Genomic DNA, 11,054 nt, shown 5'->3' with positions numbered 1-11,054 from the left:
AACTACTTAAACCTAACCTAAAGACATCACACACATCCATGCCCGAGGCGGGATGCGAACCTGCGACAGTAGCGGTCGCGCGGTTCCAGACTGTAGCGCCTAGAACCGCTCGGCCACATCGGCCGGCGAACGAAGTTCTACAAACCGCGAGCGGTATACCGAAGCTGGGGTAACCTCCTTTGGGAGCGAGCTGAGGTCAAGGTGAACGCGAACCTGAGCGTATTTTTGAAGTAATAATTTCAACTTTGTTAACTATCCTCACACACAGCGTTGTGGCTCTAGTGCGTTCTTTTCCTTCAGATGTATTTAATACTGAGGGGTTTCGGTTCGAACCGCATTCCCCCGGGATACGAGTGCGGTGTGGTATCGGTCAGATTACCGCGAGTGTCGATTGTAGATCCCGGAGGGGGCGCGTGCAGGTGGTCGCGGCTCGGCGCGGCCACGTGAGCGATAGATAGCACGGCCCCTCCAGGACGCCTCGGCCGCGACGCGCCAGCCGCAGTAGCCAGTTGCGCACAGACAGCGAATCAGTCGCCAACATGTCCAGCCCGCGAGCGCCCATCGTCTTCGGCTCTGTCGCCGCACGCCTGTTGCACAGCTTCAGCCCCGCATCCGCGGCCGGCAAGGTAAGGACGGCACGAGCAGTGCCGCTCACAAACGCTGCGCCCCCACTGGACCCACAAGGATCCAACCACAGAGCTAATGCCGGCTCTGAGTCAGGGTGTTCTACAGCTCCCTTACTGTTATAACGTTCAGCACTTCGGCACAACTGCTACGGATTACCATCACGCTAAATCCTACTCGTGCTCTTCACTCATCACTCCCCACAACCAAGGAAGGAGGTAACCAGGTTCTTTCTACACTTGTATCACGACGAAATGATGCGCCAACATTGCTTATTGCCGGCCGCGGTGGTCGTGTGGTTCTAGGCGCTCCAGTCCGGAGCCGCGCTGCTGCTAGGGTCGCAGGTTCGAATCCTGCCTCGGGCATGGATGTGTGTGATGTCCTTAGGTTAGTTAGGTTTAATTAGTTCTAAGTTCTAGGGGACTGATGACCACAGCAGTTGAGTCCCATAGTGCTCAGAGCCGTTTTGAACCACTGCTTATTGCATTCAAACCACGACCAGTTTCGGATCCATGCTTTTCTTCAGTCGACTAGAATGTCGTGTCTCATGTTATACACCACTTTGCACAGGGTGTGACGTCAGTGGCGTGTATTTGTGTTGAGAACTAATCCAGTTTTCGACTCTGTAGCCCTCCTCCTGCAGTACGATTCAATACGAAAGCACACGCAAGGCCATCTCTTTACTTGAAAGCGAGAACAAACTTGAGATTTCACAGACTGTTGCCGCGTGATTGATCGATGATACGTGTGTGCGATTCTAGTAGAGATGGCGATTACGTTTTGTACTCCATATTTTGGCAACTTACATAGTCTGCTTCTGATGTCCAGAGCAAAAGTCTTACGGGTGTCCGGATCAACTGCAGAAGACGTTTAGATTATTTGGCCAAATACTGTAACAAAAACAGAATCGTCCAAACACGAAAACAGACCATCAAATGGTTCAAATGGCTCTGAGCACTATGGGACTTAACATCTGAGGTCATCAGTCGCCTAGAACTTAGAAGTACTCAAACCTAGCTAACCTAAGGACATCACACACATCCATGCCCGAGGCAGGATTCGAACCTGCGAGCGTAGCGGTTGCGCGGTTCCAGACTGAAGCGCCTAGAACCGCTCGGCCACTCCGACCGGCGATAAAGTTAGTGATCTAGTAAGAATTAATGGAATATTAAAGAAGGAAGGATATTATAGGGTACTGATCAACAGCGCTGATCCGTTTGGCAAGAGACTTACTGGTTGCGTCTAAGGTGCTGCAGTCATGGACTGTGCAGCTGGTCCCGGCGGAGGTTCGAGTCCTCCCTCGGGCATGTGTGTGTGTTTGCCCTTAGGATAATTTAGATTAAGAAGTGTGTAAGCTTAGGGACTGATGACCTTAGCAGGTAAGTCCGGCACAGACCATCAAAGCATTATCTTTTGTAGGACATATGTTGAACGCAATGAATAGCGACAGAGCATAATTATGAACTGTTTCCAACTGTCTTACGGAAGCAAGTTCAAACATTTTGAGCCACTTTCTTGTCTAGCGTGCGTTTTCGGGAAGAATCGTGCAACGGAAGTTGATATACAGTATCGGAAACTACAGTCCACCGCAGTGATATAGCATCTGAATCTTTTTATCATCTTTTAGCGGGTTATATAGCCAACAACTGTAGGAAAAAAAGCACGCGGTCATCGTCACACAAACGGTCCTGTAGTGTGTAACATGGGAACGTGGCCATCTGAAAATGGGCATAGGTGGCCGCAACCGATAACACCTTGAATAAAAAATGGTATATTGTCAAATAATAACTGATGGGATTTTAATTCCGTCATCACATGGGATTAAAACTGTAACCGAAATTCGACAAAATGAATTTGTAGAGTTTCAAAAGGCTTTTGATATAATACTACACCAAACTAAGGGAAGCACATTCATACGAGATACAAAGCCACATTTTCGACAGGGTCGAAGACATCTTAATAGTTAGAAAGTAGCACGTTGAAGGATGGAGAGTGCTCCAGGGGCATGGGCGTAATTTCGGGTGCGGTTCATGCAAGTGTGAATGGGCTATTACAGTTCATGTTACGCGCAGTGTACTAATAATGTGGAGCTCTTCGCTAATATTCTATTGTTATTGAAAGAGCCCAACTAGCGATAGCACAGAAAACGGGAGGGGAGATATGATAAGGTATGAGTAGTGATCGTGGCTTTTTTATCTGTCTGTCGATAAATTAAATATTTCACCAGCTTAGTAACCGCCTGAAAAGGAGGAAGGAAGGAGGGGGGGGGGGAGGTGCTACATACGGTATCTCAGACTGCCGGTAAGTCAGTTCCACTCCGTCATCCATTGTTTATGGGGTAAAGAAGCTTGAACTGCATAATGTTAGCAGACTTGTGTCTTTATATTAAACATAATCCCCTCCATATTGAATAAGTTACTAGACTTTTCCTCTGAAAGGCCAAATCTTGGTCCAGTCACCCACATTTATATTCCCCTAAATTACTTCAGACGAATGCTGGGACAGTTCCTTAAACTAGATCATGGTCTGTTACCTCCGTTACCCAACACTAACTTGTGTTCCGCATTACTGGCATTCGCGTCGACGGTACATTAAACTCTGGTCTTCCTGAATGATGAATGAGTGAGAAGTGGAACAGTCTAGTCGCACAAATATCTGGGAGCAATGAGCCTATGAAGTGGAAAGATAACATACGATTAGCTACAGATAAAGCAAACGACAAGCTCCGATTATTGGTAGTTACCCGACCACGACGTTACTGCATTTGGCCTCGCGTGGCCGTAGCCGCAAACATGCGGTGACGTTACAGTAAACAAGCAGAGTGGTGACTAAGGCAAACGCATCACGCTGTGAAAGATTTCTAGATAGTTGTGTGTATGCTGTAAAGTGTTTCAGCGTGTCTTCGTGAAATATCAGGACAATAATTCGCGATAAGCCGACCGAAGCACCCTCTCTCCCAGGTGCAATAATATTGTGGTCGACTAGTAACGGATAACAGTGGCGTGGCCACGAAATGGATTGCTTACAAAACAAGGCGATTTGTTCTAGAATACTACTCTAATGTATGGGCTCCATACCAGGTTGGACTAGCAATGCACAATAAACGTTTACAAATAAATTCAACGCTAAAAATCACAGGCTATTTCATTTGCGTGTGTAACAGAAATGCTACGAAACGTGAACTGGTAGACATTTAGAGAAAGACATCTAACACCCTTCGAAAAACTACTTGCAGAATTATAATACCAGGTTTTCATACGTGAAATCCGTATACAGTTTTCCGACAGCTACATGTCGCTGCCATAGAGACTGTAAATATAAAATTACGCTAGTAGGGGTATGGAAGGGGAAAAACAGTAAGTAGTTAATTATCCTCCCCGACGAGCATGGATTTCATTTTCGGAATCTAACTTTAGACATAGATAAACAGCCTGGCATGTAATATTAACTGTCACATCAGCTTTCATACATATGGCGAAAATACCTAAAGCAAAAATGATATCTGTAGTCTGGTCCCTTGATTCCCACAAACCAACCAAAAATGATAACCAGTTTACCGACATCTTGACAATACCTGAGCCTTGTTGGCTGAAAAATAACCGTACATATTGACTATTATAAGGTTGCACAACTTGATAAACGAAAAAAGTCGTTGCTTTTGCCTCGAGAATCAATGACGCGAAATCAAATCAGTCGCGTCGTAGCCATACACTATGTGATCAAAAGTATCAGAACACCTAGTTGAAAATGACTTTAAAAAGTTCGTGGCGCGCTCCATCAGTAATGCTTGAATTCAATATGGTGTTCGCCCACCCTTAGCCTTGATGACAGCTTCCATTCTCGCAGGCATACGTTCAATCAGGTTCTGGAAGGTTTCTTGGGGAACGGTAACCCATTCTTCACGGAGTGCTGCACTGAGGAAAGGTATCGATATAGGTCGGTGAGGCCTGACACGAAGTCGGCGTCCAAAACATCCCAAAGGTTTGCTATAGGATTCAGGTCAGGACTCTGTCCAGGCCAGGCCATTACAGGGATGTCATTGTCGTGTAACCACTCCGCCACAGGCCATGCATTATGAACAGGTGCTCGATAGAGTTGAAAGATGCAATCGCCATCCCCGATTTGCTCTTCAACAGTGGGAAGCAAGTAGGTGCTTAAAATATCAATATAGGCCTGTGCTGTGACAGTGCCACGCAAAACAATAAGGGGTGAAAGCCCCCTCCATGAAAAACACGACCACAACCTAACACCACCGCCTCCGAATTTTACTGTTGGCACTACACACGCTGGCAGACGACGTTCACCGCGCATTCGCCATACCCACACCCTGCCATCGAATCGCCACATTGTGTACCGTGATTCGTCACTCCACACAACGTTTTTCCACTGTTCAATCGTCCAATGTTTACAGTGCTTACACCAAGCGAGGTGTCTTTTGTTACACTCCTGGAAATGGAAAAAAGAACACATTGACACCGGTGTGTCAGACCCACCATACTTGCTCCGGACACTGCGAGAGGGCTGTACAAGCAATGATCACACGCACAGCACAGCGGACACACCAGGAACCGCGGTGTTGGCCGTCGAATGGCGCTAGCTGCGCAGCATTTGTGCACCGCCGCCGTCAGTGTCAGCCAGTTTTTCCGTGGCATACGGAGCTCCATCGCAGTCTTTAACACTGGTAGCATGCCGCGACAGCGTGGACGTGAACCGTATGTGCAGTTGACGGACTTTGAGCGAGGGCGTATAGTGGGCATGCGGGAGGCCGGGTGGACGTAACGCCGAATTGCTCCACACGTGGGGCGTGAGGTCTCCACAGTACATCGATGTTGTCGCCAGTGGTCGGCGGAAGGTGCACGTGCCCGTCGACCTGGGACCGGACCGCAGCGACGCACGGATGCACGCCAAGACCGTAGGATCCTACGCAGTGCCGTAGGGGACCGCACCGCCACTTCCCAGCAAATTAGGGACACTGTTGCTCCTGGGGTATCGGCGAGGACCATTCGCAACCGTCTCCATGAAGCTGGGCTACGGTCCCGCACACCGTTAGGCCGTCTTCCGCTCACGCCCCAACATCGTGCAGCCCGCCTCCAGTGGTGTCGCGACAGGCGTGAATGGAGGGACGAATGGAGACGTGTCGTCTTCAGCGATGAGAGTCGCTTCTGCCTTGGTGCCAATGATGGTCGTATGCGTGTTTGCCGCCGTGCAGGTGAGCGCCACAATCAGGACTGCATACGACCGAGGCACACAGGGCCAACACCCGGCATCATGGTGTGGGGAGCGATCTCCTACACTGGCCGTACACCACTGGTGATCGTCGAGGGGACACTGAATAGTGCACGGTACATCCAAACCGTCATCGAACCCATCGTTCTACCATTCCTAGACCGGCAAGGGAACTGGCTGTTCCAACAGGACAATGCACGTCCGCATGTATCCCGTGCCACCCAACGTGCTCTAGAAGGTGTAAGTCAACTACCCTGGCCAGCAAGATCTCCGGATCTGTCCCCCATTGAGCATGTTTGGGACTGGATGAAGCGTCGTCTCACGCGGTCTGCACGTCCAGCACGAACGCTGGTCCAACTGAGGCGCCAGGTGGAAATGGCATGGCAAGCCGTTCCACAGGACTACATCCAGCATCTCTACGATCGTCTCCATGGGAGAATAGCAGCCTGCATTGCTGCGAAAGGTGGATATACACTGTACTAGTGCCGACATTGTGCATGCTCTGTTGCCTGTGTCTATGTGCCTGTGGTTCTGTCAGTGTGATCATGTGATGTATCTGACCCCAGGAATGTGTCAATAAAGTTTCCCCTTCCTGGGACAATGAATTCACGGTGTTCTTATTTCAATTTCCAGGAGTGTATTTACCGGCGTGATGTGTGGCTTATGAGCAGCCGCTCGACCATGAAATCCAAGTTTTCTCACCTCCCGCCTAACTGTCATAGTACTTCCAGTGGATCCTGATGCAGTTTGGAATTCCTGTTTGATGGTTGGGATAAATATCTGCCTATTACACATTACAGCCCTCTCCAACTATCGGTGATCTCTGTCGGTCAACAGACGAGGTCGGCCTGTACGCTTTTGTGCTGTACGTGTCCCTTCACGTTTCCACTTCACTATCACATCGGAAACAGTGGGCCTAGGGATGTTTGGGAGTGTGGAAATCTAGCGTACAGACGTATGACACAAGTGACACCCAATCACCTGACCACGTTGGAAGTCCGTTCCGCGGAGCACCCCATTCTGCTCTCTCAGGATGTCTAATGACTACTGAGGTCGCTGATATGAAGTACCTGGCAGTAGGTGGCAGTAACATGCACCTAATATGAAAAAGTCTGTTTTTGCGGGTGTCCGGATACTTTTGATCACATAGTGTATGTTCTTGGGAATACGAAGTGAGATGATGCACATACAGCAACGCGAAAGGAAGTGGACAACTTTATTTTCTACGATAAGCTGTTTACAGTTGAGTTTCCCCTACAGAAGACTTGGAGTGTATAATGCTGGACTGTAGTGTTTGGAATTTGTAACAACAACGTTTAAGAGGGTACAATGAAAGCATTTAGGTGATAGGCACATCATGTCTGTTCGTTGTCGGTCATATGGAACACAAAGGACAGTGAGCTTCGTTGTATTAAGTGGAGTTAAACGTGAAATATATTCGCAACTCAGCCGTATAATGGACTGAAGAGACAACAGTAAAAGTGGTGTCGGATTGGCACTCTAACTCTGATTTTCCGCTTTAGGCGAGCGGTCGCTTTAATCGCTTCGGCTATCCGTGCACGACTCACGGCCAGACCCAAATGCCCATATGTCGTCGTTCAAGCGCCGCAGACTGCACTTGTGATTCTCGTACAGAACGACATTTTAACTGAAAGCTGCCGTCTGGTGTCGGGGGATAAATACGATATTGCAGCGCCTGCGTTGTTACGATGTACAATGCGATGCTTCTTCGGACATGTGTGCATGTAATGTTTCATAGGTCGGAGTAGAAAACGCAGTCCAAAAAGCTTTTAAAGGTTGTTGTACGCCGTTGCGCTTGCCGTCGTTTGAATGTTGCGCTACCCACAAGTTTTACCGGAAATTTGTGTTGCCGTGATAAAAAAATCCTTGCACACTTGTTCATTGCCGCCTAGGAAGATCTAACTGAAATGCTTTAAACCACTGTCTACACGTATCACTTTTGTTATGATACTCTTTCTTTGACAACATCTTTTTTGTTATGATAAATAGGCACCCTAGCTGCAAACAGGCGTTGATATACTTCTTTGGGGACATGTTGAAAATGTGTGTCCCGACCGGGACTCGAACCCGGGATCTCCTGCTTACATAGCAGACGCTCTATCCATCTGAGCCACCGAGGGCACATAAGATCATGCGCCTGCAGGGACTTATCCCTTGCACGCTCCCCGTGAGACCCAAATTCCCAACATGTCCACACCACTACATGGCGTAGTGCGCCTAATAGATGTTTGTCCATCATACTCATTACTCGTGGTTGATTAATCTACCAAGTCCCGTACGAGTTCGGGCATAGCGTGTGCGTTTGCACAAGAAGGTCAATGGCCGGGAAGCCATATTTTAACTATATATGACGGTAGTATCTGTTCCCAAAAGAACAGTTACCGTTAATGACCATGCAAGCTTTGCTAGAATGAAATGATAATTAAATAGACACCCTAGCTGCAAACAGGCGTTGATATACTTCATTGGGGATATGTTGAAAATCTGAGCCCCGACCGGGACTCGAACTTACTTGGCAGACACTCTAGCCATCTGAGCCACCGAGGGCACAGAGGATAATGCGCCTGCAGGGACTTATCCCTTGCACGCTCCCCATGAGACCCAAATTCCCAAAATGTCCACACCACTACATTCGTAGTGCGCCTAATATATGTTTGCCCATCATACTTTTTTGTTAAACCTTTGCCTTGCCTTTTTTAAAAGACATCTTGTTGGTGAATCTTAAGCTGAATTAGTGATTATAGTTCACTTACAAAACCGGTACCGGGTATTACATTGCTGAAATGTAAGCCCAGCTTGCCATGAAGGGCGACAAAACGGGACGTAGAATATCGTCGACTGTATTGTAAGGGTATCGCGGATGACCACCAAAGCGGTCCTGCTATGAAATGAAATGGCACCCCAGACCGTAACTCCAGGCTGTCGGGCCCTATGACGAGCGACACTCAGATTGGTACTCCATCGCTGTCCAGCACGTCTCCAGACATGTCTTCGGCCTGGAATCTCACTGAATGATGTAGAATTATCTCGAGTGATGAGTCCCACTTCGAAGTGAGCCCCGATGACCAGTGAACACGTGTTTTGAGACGTCCCGGACAGCGCTGGGATGCTAACCTGTCTGTCGTCCGCCATACGGACCGACAACCAGGGGTGATGATTGCCATTTCCTTTCATAGCAGTACCCCATTGGTACTCATCTGCGGCAGCCCTACGGCGACATGTTCTGTGCCCCGCCTTTTTGTCCTTCCTGGTAGGCTATCCTAGGCTTATATTTCAGCAAGATAATGCCAGCCCGCACACGGCGACAGTTTCTAGTACTTGTCTTCGTGCTTGCCATCCCGCCAGGATAGCCGAGAGCGCTAACGCGCTGTTTCCTGGACTCGGTGGTTAGACACTGGACTCGCAGTCGGGAGGACGACGGTTCAATCCCGCGTCCGGCCATCCTGATTTAGGTTTTCCGAGATTTCCCTAAATCGCTCCAGGCAAATGCTGGGATGGTTCCTTTGAAAGGGCACGGCCGACTTCCTTCCCCATCCTTCCCTAATCCGATGAGAACGATGACCTCGCTGTCTTGTCTCCTTCCCCAAACCACCCAACCCAACATCCTGGACTCGGGTAGGCGCGCTGGCCCGGATCGGATCCGCCCGGCGGATTAACGACGACGGTCGGTGTGCCGGCCAGCCTGGATGTGGTTTTTAGGCGGTTTTCCACATCCTACTAGGTGAATACTGGGCTGGTCCCCACGTCCCACCTCAGTTACATGACTCGCAGACATTTGAAACACATTCACGCTATTTCACGATTTACAGTAGACGCAGACAGCTGGGGGACACTAATTCCGTCCCGGGGGGTATGGGGTGACGGCAGAAAGGGCATCCGGCCACCCCTTAAAAATTCACCATGCCATATCCGTACTCAACCCTGCCGACCCTGAGCACAGTCGCCGCATCTCCCGCAAATGAAAACGTTTGAAGCTTTATGGGCAGAGCCCTCAAACCAGCTCGGTATTTTGACGATCTAACATGTCAATCGGGCAGAATTTGGCAAGTTATCCATCAGGAGGACATCAAGCAACTCTGTCAGTCAACGCCAAACTATATGATAGCTTTCATAAGAGCCACTGGTGGACCAACGTGTTATCGACTTTCTCAATTTGTGAAGCTCTTTCTCTTGAATAAATCATCCAATTTCTGAAATTTTAAGCATTTGTTTGTCTGTACCTGTACGTCACGTCTATCGATTTCCGCCACGTTCGGATAATTCCCTCGTTGTGCGTCTTTTTTTATCTTAGAGTGTATTATAACCGCAAAGAAAAATATTGTTAACCTCTTTGCCCTCGAAGCTATTTTAGTATGCAGCTACCTTCACTGAAACGATACCTACACTGCGGCATTTGAGTTTATTAACAGGTCATTTGTGAAAAAACCGTGAATTTTTGTTCAATGCATTTGAACCAATGAGGTTCACATGATACGGCGGCGAGTATTTATATCGCTTAAAATGTGGACATCTTAGTTTGGGAATCGTTCTTCGATAAATATCTGGAAGATTCTTTGCTGATCCAGCATTCAAATTCATAAAAAGACATTTCTGTAAAAGGTAAGCAGAAAAATGTCGATGTCTTTCAGTTATAACACTGTAGAACATCCAAATCCGTGCCTTTTTTCATTTATAAATACGATGTTTTTGTCTACCAGTCAGTAACGAGAGGATCAGTTAGTGACAAACACAGACCAAAGTACACGTTGGGGGGGAGGGTGGGGGGATTTCGTCGAACGCCTGGATATTCGATTGTTTGTGAATATTTTAGTTATTTTAATTATTTGAAACAATAATCTGTTTGAGACTGTCCATTCGGTTGGAGCTTCCTGTTACGGGAATAGTGATGAAATACTGCACGGCTAAAAACGCAGCATCACTGCTTCGGACGAACTGGGAGGCGCAATGTGCTAACAGCAGGCGTGTTGCTCTGGCGTCAGTGTGCACGCACTGTAGTTGTCGCTGCAGCTGGCGGTGGCCATCTGACTTCATTTGCACCGTGGGTGCAGTACGAACGACAGCCGCGGTGCTTAGTCATCGCTTCAAGTACTTCCTTATGGCGTAGTTCGCGACGCGGTCTGCGCCATTGTGTCCTTTTACAACACATTCTGTCGCCGTGTGGCTAGGGCCTCCCGTCGGGTAGA

General features: G+C 48.3%; 1 protein-coding gene and 1 non-coding gene across 2 annotated transcripts in view; one reads left to right on the top strand and one right to left on the bottom strand.

Moving 5' to 3' along the window:
• Nucleotides 1–501: 501 nt before the first annotated feature.
• The window catches only part of LOC126166395 (uncharacterized), a 192,460-nt gene continuing 181,907 nt past the window's right edge, over nucleotides 502–11,054 (top strand). The window contains exon 1 of the mRNA XM_049920399.1: nucleotides 502–626. Within this exon, the coding sequence (XP_049776356.1) occupies nucleotides 540–626 (87 nt within the window). The 5' untranslated portion in view covers nucleotides 502–539. The remainder of the gene's footprint in view (nucleotides 627–11,054) is intronic.
• On the bottom strand, nucleotides 7,918–7,992 carry Trnat-ugu (transfer RNA threonine (anticodon UGU)). Its single transcript has one exon. It is a non-coding gene; the product is annotated as a tRNA-Thr (tRNA).

The sequence above is a fragment of the Schistocerca cancellata genome, chromosome 1 (genome assembly GCF_023864275.1).
Source record: "Schistocerca cancellata isolate TAMUIC-IGC-003103 chromosome 1, iqSchCanc2.1, whole genome shotgun sequence".
NCBI lineage: Eukaryota > Metazoa > Arthropoda > Insecta > Orthoptera > Acrididae > Schistocerca > Schistocerca cancellata.
This window is presented reverse-complemented; position numbering and strand designations above follow the sequence as displayed.